Genomic DNA, 21,532 nt, shown 5'->3' with positions numbered 1-21,532 from the left:
AGCTGCCAAATTTTGATATTTTTTGTAATCGATGCTTTATCTATATAATCTAAGATTGTAGGTATACGATAGTTAATTGTGTCTCACAGAACATTGCTTAAAACACATGAATTTAAATTAGGTACAAAAATGCCTAAGAAATCCATAGATCGCATCAATAGTTAGACTAATTATATATGGACAAATGCTTTACAATTGCTAAAATTCTTTTAGGAATTGAATCAAATTTATTACGCTTGCTAACTCTAATATGTCACATACATATATATAATTCTTAAAAATATGCCAAAAACGTTAAAAGGAAATTAATTTTGCTATCTAGTAAATGATACCAATGAATCTTACCTTCAAAGACGTGTCATTTTTCTGTCTCGATGTTACCATTCAGTGTAAAAGAGATAAAGAGTAAGAACATTCGTTAAATTGTTCTTTCTAACATTTACTCTACTCAATATTCGACTTTTGTTACTCGATGGGTTGGGTCTCGAAGGTGCAGTTTCCATTTTCATATTATAAACTTCTTGGCCAGTATACAATGTTAAAAACAACGTTATAATATTCGAGCGAGACAAAACGAATACGGCACGTATGTGAGAGCGAGACAGCGATCGCGCGAGGAGGTTAGCCGGTGTGTCCCGCTCCCGCAGTGGGGCTGCGACGGTCCGTATTCCGGCGTGTACGCGGCGCCGGCGGCGGTGTTCCGCCTCGCCTTCCTGGGCTCGGTCGAGGTCGACGAGGACTCGCGCAGAAGGAAGAAGCGCCCCAAAAAGAACATGGTTGAGGAGGCGGTCACTAAGATCAAGGTGGTTTGGCCGACGGTTCAGTGTCCGATTGTAGATTTTATTACCTATTCGCTAGAGTCGAATTACGTTTATCTAATAAATGTTTATTGATGAGCGTTACATACAAAATGTAACGGAATATACGACAATAAAACTATCAAAAAACAAATAACATAATTTATACATTTACCCCCTTTATCATATAAACTATAACCTCCTACAAACCTATTTCACCTATTGAAATGTCTTGTCACTTTCTTTCAAATGATGAATTTAGCGTAAAAGAAAAAGACAAAACACTTCAATAGCTAAAACCAGTTTATGAGACGATTAATGTTTTTATAAATAAGGGGGTAAATATTTAAATGGTGAATTCCAAGAACTCATTAGATAATACTCAATATTAATATAGGCATTAAGATACTTTGAGATTTTCTCGGTTTCTTTTGTTTTGAACGATTAACGACAAAAATTTATGAACACTCATGACCTTTATTGCGTCAGTGTAAGAATCAAAATTGTCTAAGTGTTTATCAATTTTTGTCGCTGTGCGCTTATTATATTGTACTAATTTGATAATGTATTTCCATTTTGCTACCTCGGCTAATATCAGGCTTTGGTAAGTTCCAAATTATGTTCAAAAACTTATATCCTTATTAGATATTGTCTCGTTGTATTTCAAAATTTCGCTGTATATTGCTGAACTGTGTATGGTATTAAATAACCGCTTATCGTAAAAGCAGTTAATTTCTGCGTTACTTGTTAAATTTAAAACACATAAAAGAATTTTAATATTTCTGAACGGTCATTTAAAGAAAGAAAACACAGTAAATTCAATATTTATTGCACTAATTTCTTATGTCATAAAAGAGAAAAATAATACTTTCATGATGCGAGAAATTAATTTAATCTTATTTTAAGAAATTACCTTTTATTTATTTACTTATTCGTAAGTACATACATATATGTGTACATGGTGGACTTAATGCTAAAAGCATTATCTCCCAGTCAAACATAGGGAAGTGTCAGAATACTCGAATGCGGTACTGATTATCAAATAAGACATGGTTTAAAAATATTAATAGAATTTTGACACAGATATAACACTACTGTTAATTAAATACTTTTTAAGTGATTGATCGGAAATATTTATAATTGCCATGAAATAATAACACTTGTATTTATTTTTTTACATTATTGTACAAGTATCTTCTATTATAAATAAACTTTCAATTTATACACACAATTTTTATTACGTTATCAATTAACAGATGAATTGTGTTTAAAATTTGACAGTTAATGCAGCCTTGACAATTTCCCCTGCCTTAAACTCGCCAATCTTCTTTCTTATCTTCCCATTATTTGGAACACACCAATATTCACATTATATACACATTACGAGTATTAAATGTACAGCTTGCGATATACAGATTATGTAACATTTTTTGCTATTAGATTAACAGATATTAATAATTAATTTGTGAAAATTTCGAAGCGAACAAGGTTTGAACTCGCATCCTTTATGTCATGCCTTTGCCTAGTTTGCCTTATCTATTAAACTACCACTAATAGATTTTTTTTTATATGGCAACAATATTTCTATAAAACTACACAATTAATAAATTATCATGTATCTAATTATAATAAACGAATGTTACCTCTATACTTTATTGCCTTTAAGAAACTGTACAACGTCGCATGAATTACATACACATTGAATTATAAATACATTTCAGAATTTAAATATTTATACATTATCAGTGGCACGTCGTATATAGCACTGCATCATAGCTCAGCAAAGCACAGTTCAGAATTTAAAATAAAGTGTATTTGTAGAGATTTATGAATTAAATTTTTATTTATTAAAGGTGAAGTTTATTAGTAGTTTTTTAAAGGGAGTGTTACCAGTGTAACTATGGTATTTGTTTTCCAAAGTCATAAACAACAGTATTTAGAGTCTTTTATACTAATTTAAAAAACATACATTATAATGAGGGGCTCAGCTGAAATACTGTAATCCCTAGTCTTAGGCTACCCCGACTTACGCGAACCCGGAATTACACGATCTTCAAATCTCGTTGATTTTATTATTTGAATGTCACACAAATCTAGATTGTTCACATTTTATCCACATTATTGTTAAGCTAATGTGCATATCCCAACGTGTCCCGCGAAATGGACGCGTAGCTAGAAGCTAGGAGCTTACAAAAAGACGTTCAAAATTATACCCCGACTTACACGAATTCGACTTACGCAGTTATCGTTCAGTCTTATCTATCGCGTAAGTTTGGTGGTTTTTCTTTGGGACAAATACTTAGTTTCACTTGTATAACTCTCTCTTAAAGATTACGATTCACCATAGAAGGACAATTTTTTATTTTTGATTAAATATCTTTGCCCTCAGGCTCCTGAAGGCGAGAACCAACCAAGCACTGAAGTGGACCTTTTCATCTCCACTGAGAAGATTATGGTCCTCAATACTGAACTGAAAGAGATAATGATGGACCACGCCCTAAGGACTATTTCCTATATAGCCGATATAGGAGATCTTGTGGTGCTAATGGCTAGGCGGAGATTCGTGCCGCACGAAAATGACTCTGATCAGCCGAAACTGAATCGTACGCCTAAGATGATATGTCACGTTTTCGAAAGTGAGGAGGTGAGTGTATTGATTTTTAAAAAATATCAGAAAATGAATTTCTTATTTTAAAATTGGAATAAATGTATGTGGTATTAGTTATATTGCAATAAAGGAATTAGTAATTTCAATTTAATTTAAATTTAAAATTAGAAGATGGTATTCAGTATGGCAAGTAGTCGTCACATCACATCATTAGGAGAGTAGTTAAAAGTATTGTTGACTGCTACCGTTTTGGTGACTGTAGCGTACTAGAAACCAATTTAGTAAAGTTGAATTATCACTAACTTGACTACCACGGATTGTTTGAAAATTTAATTGTTGATGACAACGCATAAGCATGACAGTGTATTCTGTATTGTCCATGGTGCTGTTCATGTCTATAAGTGATGATTGCTACTTTTAATCATGTGGGCCGACAGTTTATTTGCCATTATAAATATAAAAAAAAATTGAAACAAAATTATTTGATGTCCAAAATTTGAATACACGACCACTGATCTTTTTGAATCTACTAGACCTTAGACGCTGTCAGCGAAACACGACGTATTTCTAATAAATATAATTATTATTTATTATACCATTTCCAGGCCCAATTTATAGCCCAGTCCATAGGCCAAGCATTTCAAGTCGCGTACATGGAATTCTTAAAGGCAAATGGCATCGAAGACCACAGCTTTGTCAAGGAGATGGATTACCAGGAAGTATTAAATAGTCAAGAGATATTCGGAGACGAGCTCCAAATGTTCGCCAAGAAGGAGCTGCAAAAGGAAGTTGTGGTACCGAAGACCAAGGGAGAGATTTTGGGAGTAGTCGTGGTGGAATCCGGGTGGGGATCGATGCTTCCTACCGTGGTTATAGCGAACTTGGCCCCGGCGGGCGCTGCTGCGAGATGCGGACAATTAAATATAGGTTAGATTTAACATTTAACTACCTATTTGTATCTGTAAGTCAGGTATTTTATGGCAGGTAGATAAAAACGAACGCTAAAGGCCACCTTACACGTATCTTGTGCTTCATCCACTCCCATAAATAATCTTCTGTAAAGTTGCCAGTTCCGGCGTCGTGATTTTGGCCTCAAACTGTATTGAATTTTTTTGACTGATCTCTGATCTCTCCCAGTGCCTGTATACTAACATATATATCAGGAAGAAATGTCAAATGTTATGTCTTATTTATTTTTCTTGGTCTTGAGACTTGAACCTAGAATATACTACGTCATAGCCCTTCCTTGGTTTCGCGTCCCTCAAAGGTTGTTATTTCACTATCAAAAGCCTCATTAGAATCATTTTCTATTTCATTATACAAAAAACTATAACAACTATTATAGAAAATTCAATATAATATTTTATTTATTTATTTAATAAACTTTAATACACCTTGAAAGTGTATATGGCGGATTTAACACCATATGGCGTTATCTGATAGTCAATCGTAGACAGTAATGTTTTCTGTACATTAAGCTTTGAGAGACTTCTGTATTGGGATAAAATTTATTATTCTTTCACTGCTCCATAACATCCTCTTTTATCCTTCTTCTACTTGCTACCTAAAGGAGCGGTTTGACTTCCTCCATATAGTTCATTCTCTTAATCTAAGGTCGTCTGGGAACCTCCAGCTGAAGACACCAGTTTACTTCAGAAGTTTTTATGACAAATCGTTTACTGTTCAAGCTATTCGACTATGGAATAGTCTATCAATCTCTAGAAACTATACAATATCTACCAAGTTTTAAAACAAAAGTTAAGGTCTTCTCTCCAAGCAAATTTTCATATTTGTAATTTGTGTCTGAATAGCATACTCACATTTTTTTTGTGACTACATATGTATGTGTATTCGTATAATATATGAATTTGTGTATATATGTGTACATTTGTACGTATATATTTAAAAATATAAATTTTATTTGGTTATGATTATTCTTTGTCTTGTTAATTGTATTGTCAAATATTACATATTTATTTGTAATTAAGTAATGGTAATAGTATTTAAATGTTTCGATATTAATATAATTGCTGTTCTTAAATTGTTGCATGCCCGATAGGGTATAACTGTTGATACTGATCTCAAATCCAAAGCAATGGTTACTGCTATATGTATGTACACAGTTAGCAATAAAATTCTATTCTATTCTATTCTATGGATTTATTTAAATATGTATCAATAATTTAAAATGTACATTTATATATTCCAATAATGTGAATACGTATGCATATCTGTATATGGATTTAAAAAACGAACAGTTTCGTGTCTCCAGTCAAACTGTTTATAATTACCCTTCTCCATCCAAAGGTTGCGTGGAAGAGATCGCTCTTAACGATAAGGTCGTCCATTATTTTCTCAGTGTAATATTTTCTTGTAATTGTTTGTATTTGTAATAAGTTTACTATTGTAATCTCATGGAGGAAGCAATAAAGAGTATCTATCTTTTTTTAAATAAATCGTGCAGGTGATCAAATAATCGCAATAAATGGTGTGAGCCTGGTTGGATTACCGCTGTCCACGTGCCAGACGTACATCAAGAACTCCAAGAATCAGACGGTAGTGAAGCTGACAGTGGTGCCGTGTGCGCCCGTCGTCGAGGTGAAGATCAAACGGCCCGACACCAAGTACCAGCTAGGCTTCAGCGTACAAAATGGAGTCGTAAGTAATTTATTGAATTAATTAATGAATTAATGAGAGAAGTGTAACCAAAAAGTAGAACGGCAACGTATATGATGTATACTTGGTGTCACCGAAAATATATCTTACCCCAAATTTTATGGGCGACAAAAGAAACCAGTAATGGATTTTTTATGTAACTTACAATAACAATCAAGCTGATGGCCCACCTGATGGAAAATGGTAAATGTAACCTATAGATATGAACAGTACCATGGACATAACAGTATACTGTTTCACCCATGATAAACAATGCAAACACAACTGCTTTGAAACACGAATGGGACAGAGGTACCCAAGCAATCGACTTTTGTACAAAGTCTCCCTCTGGTACAAAGTATCACTAGGTCCCCCTCTCAACATAAGTATTATTTATAATTAATCCTCTCCATCCAAAAGTTGTTTTCTCATTGTGATTATTTCTTGTAATTGTTTATATTTATAATAAGTTTCTTGTTTGTATATATAATCTTTTGGAGGAAACAATAAAGAGTATCTATCTATCTATTGTTCTGACGCAGATATGCAGCTTGCTGCGCGGTGGCATCGCGGAGCGCGGCGGTGTTCGTGTGGGGCACCGCATCATCGAGATCAACTCGCAGAGCGTGGTCGCCGTGCCGCACGAGCGCATCGTCAACCTGCTCGCCACCTCCGTCGGCGAGGTGCGCACCTACACACTCGCGCATACGCGACGTATACGCACGCACACATCCTCATGTATACGCACACACACGCTCGCAGTTACACACATACATCCTTGAATATAATACATTACGCAATAGCGTCATAGAGCCGCTTCAGTTGTCGATAATCTACGACACAACACGTACACCTTTTATCGATATTTCTTCTACGTTTGAAATATCAAGATTAATTTGAAAGTATTGATACTTTTCAATTAGCTCGCTCCCACATTATTTTTTTTAATGGGTGAGTATGGAACGGTACCCCGCCTGCGCTATCGGTATACACTGGTGGGATACCAGTGTGGGATGATGGATGTGGATGAAAATAGCCAAAGTCAGTTAGCCCATCGTGACGTATTCAACAATAATTAATTATGACAGTTTCCAAGCGGAAGGGCGTGGAGATCGACCTGATAAAGTATATTGCTAGCAATGGGGATGTTAGACCCTATTACTAACAATTTCTTTCTCCCCTCGCTGCCATACTATTTTTTTTTTATTTGTAATAATGAAATGGTAACCCCGCCTGCGCTATCGGTAAACGCTGGCGGGGCACCAGTGAGGGATGGATGATAGGTGATGAAAGCAGATCAGTTAGCCTATTTCACTAGAATTAACCACGATGGTTTCCAGGAGGAAGCGCGTGGAATTCGACCTAATGTCGACCTCCACGCACACGATGAAGGTGTATTGCCGGCAATGGGTCGGCTAGACTCCATTACTAACAATCCCTTTCCCCCCAAACGCTCCCGCACAATACAATAGTATTACGATGGCTCTAGTATTTACAACATTTTCAGATTCTAATGAAGACGATGCCGACGTCCATGTTCCGGCTACTGACGGGACAAGAGAATCCGGTGTTTATCTAAGCGCGCGCCGCCGCCGCGACATCAAGTGCCTGCTTATATTATGCCGACGCTCGCCAAACGCCCCCGCCCCACCCTGCCGCCGCCACCGCCGTCCGTCACAGCACGAGCGAATAGTCACATTCATCCTCCTTCATCCTCACTGTAAAAAACATTTTAGTTGAGTATGGCTGTATAGAAATATTTCTTGACATTTTGTAGAAACTAGAAAGTTTCTTCACTGGTCAAGGTATTGCATATACAGCCCTTTATATATATATTTTTTTTTATTTTTCTTTTATATGTTAAAAAGAAGTTGATTATGAGAATAAGTTGTGCGGTAGATGTATCGTTAAATGATTTTAAAAACTAGTAAATACCATAGCTATAGTACTGGACTAATTTTATATTTATTATTTTCTAAAATTTCATGTAATATTTTTTTTTATAAAATATTATTTGACATCAAGTATCTAATTCCTGTAGAAAATGCAAGTGAGGATGATATCCAACTAGCTTCTGAGATATACTCAAACAACTACATAGTAATGTGACATCAGATTTCAGAACGCTTACAATGCTTACGTGGCTAAATAAGGTAGAATATAAGTTGTATTATCTCTTTCTACTGATTTGTATTTGCTACATCGATGTTTGTGGTAGTTTTCATGGATGGATATTATTAAAAAATAAAAAATCTACATTTAGTTTGTCTATGGTAGCAAGTACAAAACAGAGATGAACTCTTTTAGTGACATGACAACGTGTATACATACTCCATTAATGAATGTACGTATTAATATTGAAATCTCACTCATATCTGCTTAGATAGTATCGTAATATATATTATTACAGTATCTACTAATTATTTTAATAATTTTGTTTAGAGTATAATAATTTTTTAAGTCGCCATTTTGAAATATTTCCCTCCATTTGTGAGCGGATTAAAGCTTTTTTTTTAATTCGTTTAAAAATTTACTTCTGGCCATAATTTTTTTTTTATTCATATTTTGTACTCGTGATATAGGTAACAAGTTTCACAATTTTTAAAGACAATACTTAAAGCATTTATTTGGTGTGTATCTAATTCGATTATATTGTTGTGGAGGTTAATGATAATATGTAAATTGTTGCCAGTCATATTTAAGCCATTATAAGACGCTGTTTTGGCCCGGAAATATTTCATAAATATGATCTGATAGTCATATCTATTTTGATAAAGGTGTTTTCTTTTTAATTATAATATATAGTGATATTTTTCTTGTCAAATCATTCCATATATTTATTTGTATATTCAGATTATATATACCTTGTTTTATATATTAGCCAGTTTATTTTTATTTTTAAATTGTCGCGATAATTTATTTCTACATTTATATTCCGTTATTCCATTAACCGTGCACCATAGTTCAAACCAATTCATTTAGCTCGAGGAGTTATCTCTTGAATTAACTCTCCAACCCAACATTTGAATTTAGATCAACCGTTGCAAATAAATTAATCTATAATATTCTAAATGTACCATTATCAAATTCCCAAATTTTTATGCTGAGTTGTAGAGTATAATCAAGCACTCCGTATTTAAAATGTATAATAGCTTAGATAGAGTAACGAGTGGATCCTTTCGGTTAGGGTTCTAGTCTGTAAAAGACTCCTTTGTCTATCAAACTCGAGCCAATGGATCTACAGTGATCAAATAAAAAAATGAATTGATTAGTGGATATAGTACATATTGAACAAAACATTATTTCGTGTAGCATTTCAAAAGATATATCATATTTTGTAAATTTTATAGTGTCGCTAAACTATGTAACCTATACTGTATATGTACGTTTTATCCTGTGTTCTTAGCTAGGCTTAGCGCTCTGAGGACGAGTTATATATTTATTTATGTATAAAGAATAATAATTTGTAACACGTTAGAGTACTCGAATAAAATCGCTTCTCCTACTATCCAACAATATCTTTATCGCTTAAATTCTTAATCTACTTGTCAGTGTTTTATATATTATTTTAATTATTTTCCCCCTAGTCGATGTCCCTTCCTCTTTTATTTACTTGTTTTCAGTCGTATACCTACAGCTAATAATTATATAGCAAATAAGGAAGACTATATTAAAAAAAAAATTACTCACTGCCTACCGCAATATCGCGTAATGACCATTTACAAAACGTAATAACATGTTATCATTGGAAAATATCCATTGTCATAATAGTTACTTCGTTCTACTTCTGTTGTAAAGGCCTGCCTATAGAATGGACGTTTTGTTTGTAGATATAATTTCTATTTTGCTACCTATCCTAAAGAGAGATACGCGTGTGGTATAATTTAAAAGTAACAAAAAATCTCTTTTTCTTAACCATCTACTTGTATTACACACACGTTGTAGTTTACGATCTTAGGTGTTTAATTATGACCAAACTAAAATTTACACTGAGAAAGGAAAATTTGAATCCGCCAACAAAAAGTCCCATGTCTGTGCCGGCCATTAGAAATACTAGTTATAAGATAGTATTGACTCGCATCCATGTCTCTGTTAGACAAAATTTCAACAATTCCCGACTAATTTCAATATTGTAATCGGACATCGGCACTATTAGACTTCTTCAACTACATAAATATAGATATCTATACAGTCTGACGTAAATTTTATATTGCTAGCTGTTGTGAATAAGAATTTATTTACATCGTGGAACACAGATAATAAATAGCCTTTTATTATGAATGCTGGTATATGGTAGGTACACTGTAACATGTGAAATAACTATTGTTGTTCTCATTTCTAAGAGTATTATTCTAGTCTGCATTAAAGTTAAGAATAAACTGAAAAAACTGAATAATTTTGTTTTATTTGTACTATTTAGATCTCTGATTTAAAATCAGAAGCTATATATATTATATTTTTTATTGTTGAAGAGATTTTTTTGTTTTAATCTAAAATTGATAATATATACCTACCAAGGGAAAGAGATTTCAGTTTTTATTACAAATTACTGGTTTTTATAGATGAAAGTTGGATGATATCGAAAACTGGATTGGAGAATTATAACCAAGAATGACGTCAATTTTCTCATTATAATGTATTCATCAGAATTTCACCACAATGGTTTTTAAAAGGAAGCTAAGAATTTATATTCTACAATCTTTGGAAGGAATGTAAAGGACGACCTGATGAGTGTTTGTCACATCTATTTTGATAAAAATCGCAAGTTTATAGTGGAAATAGTTCATACCAAAATTTGCTTACAATTGAACTTAGCACTTGAAAATATCATAATTTATATATCTTAAAAACTTATAGGAACCTTAGATTAATGATACTTAATAAAGATATAATAAATAGGTGTTTGTTGTGCTTATACTGCTCTACAAATACCAATTAATGTTTGTTAAAAAATCAAATATAACACTCACTAATAGTGGGGTCGATTCTGAGGTATTATCATTTCTCTAACCAATCTTTAAAATTAAAATGTCAGTTTAATGTAACAGCCAAAATCTATATTTTGAGAACCAATACAAACTAAATTTTTAATAGATTTAAATAAAAATTATTACAAATTTATGTTTAATGTTTCACAAAATAGTAATTTTCATTTTTATTTTATTTTGAATTATATTATGAAATTGAAATATTAGGTTAAAAGATAGAGAAATGGCGCCTTAGAATCGACTCCAGTGACATTTAAAAATAATAGTATTACTTTGCACGATTGCTCCCTAATCGCTAGATGGATTAGATGCACTGTTTCTATGACAAACGGTGGCATTGCGATCAAGTTGCAATAAATAAAACTAATATAATAGTTATTTTACTTTCAGAAATGCTGTGAAGAGACAGTAATAACAATGGGTGGCTAATTGGTAAATCGTTTTTAGGCACTACAAAAATGTGACAGCAATATTGCGAAGGTAATCAGGAGGTCGTTTACGTTACGTATGTCTACAAAAACTTCTAGTTACTTACTATATAATTGGCGGGAACTTTTTGCCTAGATATATTAACTTAGCTTTATACTTACCTAGTTAGCTAGTACCATTGACCTACATAAAACCATGTTTATCTTTAAATGAGATTTCACGGTAAGTAGATACAATTGAAGGTAAAATATGAAAGTAGATACTTAGTCCATTTTAAATGAAATAATTTTAACTGATTAATGACTAAATATTCTCTTAGAAATTAAAATTAGCATATTTTTTAAGTAATGATAGATATATTTTCTTTAAGTTTTTATATAAATTGGTGCAATAGTTATTGCGTGATGCTGGAACAAATATACAGACAGACAGAAAGACAAATGCTCGAATTCCAATTATTTGACTTATTAATTTGAATGCTCTATTTTAGTCTCGATTTAAAACAATTGAAGCCCGAGTTTAAGTCGCAGCTCACCTTGAGGCACACGCCGATGCACGTAGCGAGTCAACGCAACAGCGCGCACCTACGTGACCCAGTTTTTTATAAAACTGCGATGGTCGTGGATCATCAAATTATATACCTAAGTACTTTGACACCAAAGTGTCGTTTTTGTATGAGAGGGTCATTTCTAGGGCAGGGGCAAATCGGGCTGTTAAAAAATGCGACAAATATTTTTCCAGAGAACAACAAAATTGCTGGATCGAGCCATTGCACTGCTAGAAGGTTGCTGTTTTATTTTTAATTTTTTAATATAAGTTGATGTCTTACCTGATGGAAAGTGGTAACCGAATGAATGTTAATTTTTTATTTTATCTTTTTGGTAGATATAAATAATAATGAAGGACATTTCATTTACTCGGATGACAATTATTTATTTTTGTCATACCTATATTATGTACAAAATGACTATAGTATTTTAATAAATTTTTTATACCAGTATTTTGGTGAAACATGTAGCTCGAAGTATACACAACTGAACATCTAATGTATGGTTACATTTTAATACAATTTTTTTATGCAACTTAGAATGGTAAACAAGCTGATGTCCCACCTGATGGAAAGTGGTAACCGTCGCCTATAGACATGTCTATGGTATTAGACATAACCGATAACAGATACTGCTCATGCGCTGCCATTCCTCAGGACTCAGGTGTTATTCCTCTGTACCCTGTAAATTCACTGCCATATCCCATCCTTCAAACCGAAACACAACTTCACGCTAGAAACACGAATGGGACAGAATCTGAATCTGAAAACCGTCATCTATAGACATGAGCAGTACCATGGATATCACAGAGACTGACTACCAGGGTACATTATGCGTCGTCTTTTCTGAAAACTAAGGTAAAATGCCTCTGTACCCTGATAATATGCATTAAATGTAATTTGCATTAACCAATGCAAAGATAAACGAGGTAAAGGCCAGCCTGAGGTTTGTGACATTGATTTTATAATAGTGCTACACTTCAATTAGTACTATTACAAAGGGGGGAAAGGGATTGTTAGTAATGGAGACTGAGAATCCTATTGCTAGCAATATACCGAACCAGGTCGACCTCCTCGCGGTTCCCCCTGAAAACTATCATGGTTAATTCCTGATGAATTCATCATGATGAGCCAACTGGCCTGTTTTCATTCTCATCTATCACCCTTCACTGATGCTCCGCCAGCGTATCCCATTAACGCAGGCGTGGTATTTTCACCATTTTCACTCATCAAAAAAAAAAAAGTACTATTACAAATACTCAAGCATGAGATGGGATTCTTTTAATGGATGATATTGGAATGGTAACCCCACCTATGCTAACAATATATACTGGCGAGGCCCCAGGTGACGATGAAAAACCGGATGGAACTCAGCACGATGGTTGCTATGGGGTCATGTGCAGTTCGACCTGACAGAGTATACTGCTAGCAATGGGATTTTTTTATAGGTGAAAATGGTATTCTCAATCTACATTACTTACAATCCCTTTCCCCCCCCGCTAGTAATGGGATTAGAAATCCGCATTACTAATAATCCCTTCCCCCGACGATGGGATTGTTGGTATTGGGGATCAGTAATCTCATTGCTAATGATCAACTGGAAATTATCATGTTTAATTCCAGGTGAATTTGTCATAATGTGCCATTTGACCCGATTTCATCCGTCCTATTTCATTCACTGGTACCCCACTAGCACATATATATATACATAGTGTTACTATTTCATTTTAGCAATGAGCAATAAATTTAGAAGACCAGTGATAGTAAAGAAAGGTTTTCGAGGGGTGACACCATACAAGCAAAAACAAAGTAGAATAATTCCCCTACTAGATGGAGTGATAACCTCAAATATATTAAAGGATGTATCTGGATGAAGGTGGTTCAGAACTGTTTCTAATGGTGGTGAAAATAATAATTTATTTTAATGAAATAGGTGATGTAGAAATCCATCACTGGATATTTAATTAGAAATATTTGGTTTAATTCCGCTACCATTAATAAAATAATACTAAGCAAGTGACCAACAATAATTTATACCTGGAGTTAAATAGTAAAGTACCTAAGGGTTTATTGATTGGAAACAAATGTAATCTCTAATTTTTAGTCTTTAGGAGTGGCAACAGTGCTTATTGCATTAATATTAGTATAGAGGGGCAGTAATCATTTCCATCAACTGACTTTACATCACCAATTTAACAATTAGCTCCTTGTCCACTACTTTATAAATATGGAATTCAGGAGGTATACCAATGAAATAGATTACATTCAATTGGCATATTAAAATAAAAACATATATAAGATTTTATATTACACTTTCAGGATCATAACTGTGAAAACTGCATCCAATTTGGTAGTTTTTGCATGACGCCGGAACAAACATACAAACAGATATAATTTCTAAAAAATATTGTTTCATCATCTGTGGGTTTTACTAAAACTCATCTCTCATATACAAAAATTTTATGATTTAAGACATGAACACACACAAACCAAAGACATATTCATAGTGAATGTTGCCAATTATGAGGTTGTAATTGCTATAGTTTATATATCATTGATATCAACTACTAAATTAAGATATATTGCTGCTTCATGAAATCATAACAAACTAAAATCAAAATAGGAGTAGGAATATTCAAGTCACTTGACCAATAATACACAATCACTACACTTATGAAAATTGGTGAATAAATCAGGCATCCTTGAGTTCTGATTATTCTAAAATGACTTCATAGCAGAATGATATCAAAGCAAATTGTTTTATAGCAACAGGAAGAGCATTAATAGTAAATAAGTTTGATTAATTTACTTACATTTTATCAATCTATTTGAGATTAAACAAGAAGCAAGTAAATATGTTCTCTTCTAAATAAAAAATTGGTTAGCTTTTGTATTTTATATATTTTTGCACAAAGCCAAATTAAATTTACATAAATACAATTTAAGGATAACTTTTATACAAGAAGTAAATAGTAGACAAAAGATTTTTATTAAAATCATGTTGATGTAGCTTTTTCAGTGAAAAATAATATTCCTAAATGCATTCATTCTATTAAAAATAATAATAACATCAGTATCGCTAGAGATCTGTAACTAAATGACAAGCATTATTATGTCCTGCACTTCAAGGTGTTACTTGAAAACATACCAACACAATGAACTTTGTGACAGTACACACTATCCTTTGTATAAAATTAACCAAATTTGTAACCATGAAATATATACATTCGTCTCCAGATATTTATTACATTTGCTATTTTAATGATAGTAAAAAAATATGCATACCTAATATTATATAACGAAGCTACACGTGAATGGATAAACAACTATTTGTGGGAACGTCGAACCGTCCATTCCAAGACGAGGGACAAGGCTACGTAGAAATGCAAGGATTAACCTGAGCGGGCAGGGGCAGCCGAGCGCTGGGACCCGCCGGAGCCCACCGTCATTATAAATTTATCCACAATTGTCTCTTCACACGTTATTCGTTCTAGGTTGTGTAACATAACTTGCACTCTTAAAACCATGATAATATATCCGTTTGTTTCGTGTCGCACCTCGAGACGCGCGCGTGGGAGAGGCACTGATGGGTGTGTGCACGGCAGCACGGGTGCTCAGTTATCCATAGCATATCTCCGCGTCCACTCCTTCGCATTCCGAATTGCTTCAATCTCGTTCACCTTCCACAGTTCGGCCACGTCGTTTGCAAGGGGATCGTCGGGGTTAGGCGCCGACAGTAACGCCTGAATGGACAGCAGTACCGTACGTATCTGCAGTGCCGGACTCCACTTGTCCTTCAGTATGTCCAAACATATACGACCGAGCCGATCTATGTTCGGATGGTATATTTTCGTTATAAATCTAACCTTAGGCGCTGACATAGGATAGTCTTCTGGCAAAAATAATTCTAATTTAAATAGTCCTCCTTCAAAGGGCGAGTCCTCTGGGCCGGTAACAATAACGTGAAAATAGCGTGCATTAGTTTCGCTGGGCACTGCGCTGATACCCGGCACTGGCTCCTGCATCAGTCGCTGTGTCTCTTTGATTATTCTACGTGGTAGGGCTGCCATTTTAAATATGCGGTCTAGCGTAATTTGTCAAATGGGAGCAAGTAACCATATAATCGTATAAAATATCAAATAGTCTTTTCACTGCACGCGTTTATATTGAATATAGAGGCACGTTTTCCGAATTAGAAAAGTATTTTAGCCATGATATTGCTAAAAACGCGATTACAAAAGCGAAGGTACTTGGTTTTTTTACCACAGATAATATAGAGTTTTCTGTCAAAGACAACACGTGCAATATAGAATACAATGCGTTCACGTTTTAAATTAAATAACTTGATAAAGTAGTTTTCAGTATAATAAAAAATAATAATAAAATTTATTATTCGTATTACGTAATAATTTTAAAGTTTATGTATTTCATAAAAAAGTACAAAAATTAAATTCGTTATGTAGTTACTGCTACTGTTCGCTAGATGGCGATACTTGCGTATTGCTCTGATGTGTTTTAAATTATTAAAAGTTTTTTAAATTATTAAACGACATTTATATTTTATAATATTTTGTGTATTTATTTTAGTGAAAATAAATGATTGTAATGTAATGTGTATTTATTTTAGTGAAAATAAATGATTGTAATGTAATTTAAATAGATCGATCGTGGTGCGTTGGGAGATTACTTTTAATTGTTATTAGTATTTAAGGAATTTTGTAAAAAAAAAAGAATTATATTTGTATTAGATTTAAATAGATAGGTATAAAATATATTTAGAAATAATAAAATCTTAACACAGCAAGAAATAACTTACAGGTTACCTATTAACCTTTACTATTATTATAAACATTATTATTATTATTACCTTTGTAACATATTTGTTAATGTTCAATATTATGGTAAGTTATATTTGACCCTATTAATGTTTTCCTCCTGAGGGCCTACTTTGTACAAACATTTTGGTTACGACCGCTATGGCGTTTATTCATCAAATTCATTTAAAAAATGTAACTACGTCTCTAGAGACGCTAGCGGATAGTTTAGAAAAATTAGATTTACATATAAAATTTTGTTTCTATCAATATACTTTGTTAGTCGACCTCTTCTTTAGAAAACATCGTGATTGATTCTTTGTCACGATGGGCTGACTTAGTTTTATTTTCATTTGTCATCATTGATTGGTACTTACGTATAACGTATGATGTAACCAGTGGCGTAACAATAAGGTGGTAGGGCTGGCAAAATGCCAAGGGCCCCCGATCCAAAAGGGGCCCGGCTCAGATTTTTTTTACCTTGTACCTGAGTATTTTATTTTACTTGAAAATAAATTATAGGGCCCAATCAAAAGAATTTGCCACAGGCCCCAAATGGTATAGTTACGCCACTGGATATAATGTATAACGTATAGCTTTTTCGCACAAAAAAAATTCAGTTCATTCACGTCATACTCTTAAAAAGCATCTTATGAACACATGTATTGTTTAAAACTTGTAACAAAGTATAGAAGAATGGCATTTTCTGCTATAATTATGATGATAGCGGCATGAACAAAAGGGAGCACTAGCAACTTTTTTATTTCTAACATAGGGACCAAACATGTATGCAGCTCTCCTAATTGTAAGTGATTACCGCCGCCTATAGTCACCGCCAACGTTAGAGGAATTGCAGTTTTTTTTTATGAATGATAATGGAATGATATACCCCACCCGCGCTACCGGCATACACCGGCGGGGCACCAGTGAAGGATGACAGGTGAGGATGAAGCAGGTCAGTTTGCCCATCGTGACGAACTTAACAAGAATTGTTCACGATGGTTTCCAGGGGAACCACGCGGAGGTCGACCTAACAAGGCATATTGCTAGCAATGGGGCTGTCAAACTTCATTACTAACAATTCCTTTCCCCCCGAGGAATTGCAGTTGTGTTGCTAGCCTTTTAGGAGGGCATGTCTATAACCATTGGAGTATTTAAGATTATTTTTTGGGGTTAAGTGCCTAAAAAAGGCTAATTTGTAGTCTCAGACATGTCTTTGCGCATAGCCACACTGACAGCTTTGCTCGACTTCTGGAGTAGACATTATACAGTTCTGACGGCCCACTCGACTGCCTCTTAAATACGCCTTCTCGTATATTTTTTCTTATTTCTTTGATTTTCATTTTCAACTTTTGTGCCAACTCTCCTAGATTTCATATAAATGTAAAAATTTTATAAAGTTCATACAATTACTACACTAATGTTTACTAGATGGGACACTTTGTACAAAAGTCGTTTGCTTGTGTAACCCTGTCCTATTTTCGTTTCTGTCATGAAGGAGTTGTGTTTGAATAGCTGCCTTTCGTTTTGAAGGGTTTTTAATGGATATAAAGATAATGGAATGGTAAGCTCGCTTACGCTAACGGTATACGCTGACGGGGCACCAGTGAGGGATGAGAATAAAAAGGCCAGTTAGCCCATCATGATGAATTCATCAGGAATTAACCATGATAGTTTCCAGGGAGAACCGCGATGAGGTCGACCTGGTTGGGTATATTGCAATCCCTTTCCTCCCCGCCTTGACAGGGTATGCTGCTAGCAATGCGATTGGTAGTCCGTATTACTAAATAATACCTTCCCCCCTCACCGATTTGAGGGAAATGGTGTGGGATATGGCAATGAAATTACTGGGTACAGAGGATACTTAATATCTTGTTTACAATACTTGCGAACAATACTCGAGTCCTTAGTAATGGCAACGCATAAAGGCTTTAATCTTTTAAGCTTAAAGCCCTTCAAGTTTTGTCATTCCTAAGGACTGATGGGTGACATATTATAGATAGACACTCTTTATTGTTTCCTCCAAAAGATTACAATAGTAAACTTATTATAGATACAAACAATAACAAGAAATGATCATATATATATAATAGTATACTCTGTTATGTCCATGGTACTGTTCACGTCTATAGGCGACAGTTACGAGTACTACTTTCCATCAGATGGGCTGTCAGCTTGTTTGCCGTTCTGAGTTGCATAAAAAAAAAAAAACAAAGAATCTGCTATGCAAATTTGATCTTTATTACTTCAGTAAATTTGGCTTTGTGATGATAGATCAAGAAGTCAGGAGTTAATTCTTTTTAATATTAGTAGGTATCATTTATATAAAACCATTTTCTTGTGGCATTGTTCACTCAACCGTGAACGTTTCTTTAAGATTGAGAAAGTGATATTATCTCAATGACCATAAAGTGTTCTGCATTTTAGTTGAGTACAACAAGAGCTCCGATAGCCGTGATCGTCTAGTGGTTAGGACCCTACGTTGTGGATTCGCAACGTATACAAAACCGTAGTAACCCAGGTTCGAATCCTGGTCACGGCAGTGAAAACTGTCGCGGCGGAGCTTAGTTTTTTATATTTTTATATATAAAATATTAAACAAGCGGACAGTATTTAACTGGAAAATAATAGGATATAATAAATGCTAAAATTAAATAATTATATTTATTTATTTAAATAACTTTATTGATGAAATTAAAATATGGTACAAAAGGCGGACTTAATGCAAGTAGCATTGACTACCAGTACACCTTTGGGATGAACAGTGAATCACGAACGCGGTACTTTGTTATTAGGTATAGGTAATTATAATAATTTAATAGATATGTGCACTTGGGTAATATCAGCGATAGAGGTATCAGGGTAGTACCAGAGGGAGACTTCGTACAAAGGTCGTTTGCTTGGGCACCTCTCTCCCATTTGTTTCTACTGTGAAGCAATTGTGTTGTTGGATGAAAATGGATTGGTAACTCCGTCTGCGCCAACGGGATATGCTGGCGGAACACCAGTGAAGGGTGATAGATGAGAATGAAAACAGGCTAGTTAGCCCATCATGATGAATTCATCAGGAATTAACCAGGTTTCCAGGGAGAACCGCGTAGAGGTTGACTTCGTTAGGTATATTGCTAGCAATAGGATTTTAGTCTCCATTACTAACAATCCCTTTCCTCCCCGAAGCAGTTGTGTCTGCATGGCTGTTTTTCGTTTTGAAGGGGGTTCGGTTTGACTCTGTTATGTCCATGGTACTGCTTATGTCTATAGGCAACGGTTACCACTTTCCATTAGGTCAGCTTGTTTGCCATTCTAAATTGTATAAAAATAATACTATAAGTTGCATAAAAAACATACCCAAGTTTTTTTGCCATAATATTACAGTATATACAGTACACTGTGAGCTTTTCTCGTACGTTATTACTACCAAGGGCTGAAATAAGGAGTGGGTGATATGTACCAATACCTATATATTAATGGGGGGAAAGGGATTGTTAGTAATGGAGACTGAGAATCCCATTGCTAGCTATATACCCAACCAGGTCGACCACCTCGCGGTTCTCCCTGGAAACTATTATGGTTAATTCCTGATGAATTCATCATAAATATATTGACCTAATAATTAATATATTTAATATCGGTTATATAATATAAAAAAAGCATCTGATTTAAATAGTTATCCGACTGGTATTTTATATCAAAATGGGTTATTGCCTTTTTTCCGCCATCAAAATTCATAGAAACCCAATATATAGTTATATCAGTGAGATACTGATATTACTCAGGTAATAACGCAAAAACGACCTGGATACTATTGCTACTATAATGCGAATCCAAACTTTTAAGTTACTTAGTAAGTAAGATAGATAGATAATTTATTTACATTACTTACATGCACACAAATTACAATACAAAAAAACATACACATAATACACAGTAAAAGATATAAAAGAATGAAAAAAAAAAACACAAAAAAAAAACAAAATGTATAAACTAACAATCTCCTTTCTTTCCCTTCCTTCATGCGTGTGCCATAGTAACACAAAATGGTCACAACTCAGTTTATTGCTTTGCCCTTAAAAGAGCAAAACACTGATATTCTGTTGTGGCCAAGAGTCAGTCGCGAAATTTCTCATTAAAAATTTACAATTAAAAGAAATATAAATAAACTACACTGTATGTGTTCATTACATACAAGTAAATAAATACTTACTTAAAAAAATACTTTTAGTAAGTAAATCTTTTTGTAAAACAATATTCGCGAAAACATTTTCCTTACAATTGACTTATCTAGAAGTATATCTAATAAAATGTAAAGATAATAAGACGCAATATTATCCTTCATAACTTTTAATAAAAAATGACAGCAGCGAAGCGGGAAAATAACAAGGCAGTTGGTAGAAACGAAATTTTATTAAATCTATTCTTCACGTCAGTTTTTACAAAAAAAGGTCTTTCGCTATTATTTGTTGTTTTTAAATAATGATTAGGGTACTCCAATACATAATCATCGTCATCATCACCGTCTCAGCTATTAGCTGTGCTGAATATAGGCCTCTCCTATACACTGTCATAAAGAATGGTCCTGAGCCACCTGTATCCAATGACATGAATTCTTGCAATGCATTTGAGGTCCTTACTCCATCTAGTGGAAGTTATCCTACGTTTATAATACATATACATATATATATATATATATATAT

At 34.0% G+C, this 21,532-nt stretch overlaps 2 protein-coding genes and 1 non-coding gene across 11 annotated transcripts in view; 2 read left to right on the top strand and 1 right to left on the bottom strand.

The window, feature by feature from the left end:
- Positions 1 to 9,578, top strand: part of LOC113518482 (protein lin-10-like) — a 209,203-nt gene extending 199,625 nt beyond the window's left edge. For 7 of the 9 annotated variants that reach the window (XM_052892958.1, XM_052892955.1, XM_052892957.1 and 4 more), the window contains 6 exons: positions 648 to 803; positions 3,187 to 3,441; positions 4,011 to 4,332; positions 5,870 to 6,063; positions 6,603 to 6,743; positions 7,568 to 9,578. In XM_052892958.1, the coding sequence (XP_052748918.1) occupies positions 648 to 803; positions 3,187 to 3,441; positions 4,011 to 4,332; positions 5,870 to 6,063; positions 6,603 to 6,743; positions 7,568 to 7,639 (1,140 nt within the window). In that variant the 3' untranslated portion in view covers positions 7,640 to 9,578. The remainder of the gene's footprint in view (positions 1 to 647; positions 804 to 3,186; positions 3,442 to 4,010; positions 4,333 to 5,869; positions 6,064 to 6,602; positions 6,744 to 7,567) is intronic. The other 2 variants (XM_052892960.1, XM_052892959.1) reach the window with 1 other exon arrangement.
- A 5,327-nt stretch (positions 9,579 to 14,905) lies between these two features.
- Positions 14,906 to 16,313, bottom strand: LOC113518481 (ubiquitin-conjugating enzyme E2 N). The gene has a single exon (XM_026903436.3). It carries the CDS (start codon positions 16,092 to 16,094, stop codon positions 15,639 to 15,641), a length of 456 nt encoding a protein of 151 aa, XP_026759237.1. The 5' UTR covers positions 16,095 to 16,313; the 3' UTR covers positions 14,906 to 15,638.
- A 2,976-nt stretch (positions 16,314 to 19,289) lies between these two features.
- Positions 19,290 to 19,380, top strand: Trnah-gug (transfer RNA histidin (anticodon GUG)). The gene is given in 2 exon segments: positions 19,290 to 19,326; positions 19,346 to 19,380. It is a non-coding gene; the product is annotated as a tRNA-His (tRNA).
- Positions 19,381 to 21,532: the final 2,152 nt, after the last annotated feature.

The sequence above is a fragment of the Galleria mellonella genome, unplaced genomic scaffold (assembly GCF_026898425.1).
Source record: "Galleria mellonella isolate WM207_F2 unplaced genomic scaffold, CSIRO_AGI_GalMel_v1 utg171, whole genome shotgun sequence".
Classification (NCBI taxonomy): domain Eukaryota; kingdom Metazoa; phylum Arthropoda; class Insecta; order Lepidoptera; family Pyralidae; genus Galleria; species Galleria mellonella.
This window is presented reverse-complemented; position numbering and strand designations above follow the sequence as displayed.

What these genes read in the sequence shown, in the direction of transcription:
- LOC113518481 (XM_026903436.3), bottom strand. Translation starts at nt 16,094, where the DNA reads ATGGCAGCCCTACCACGTAGAATAATCAAAGAGACACAGCGACTGATG.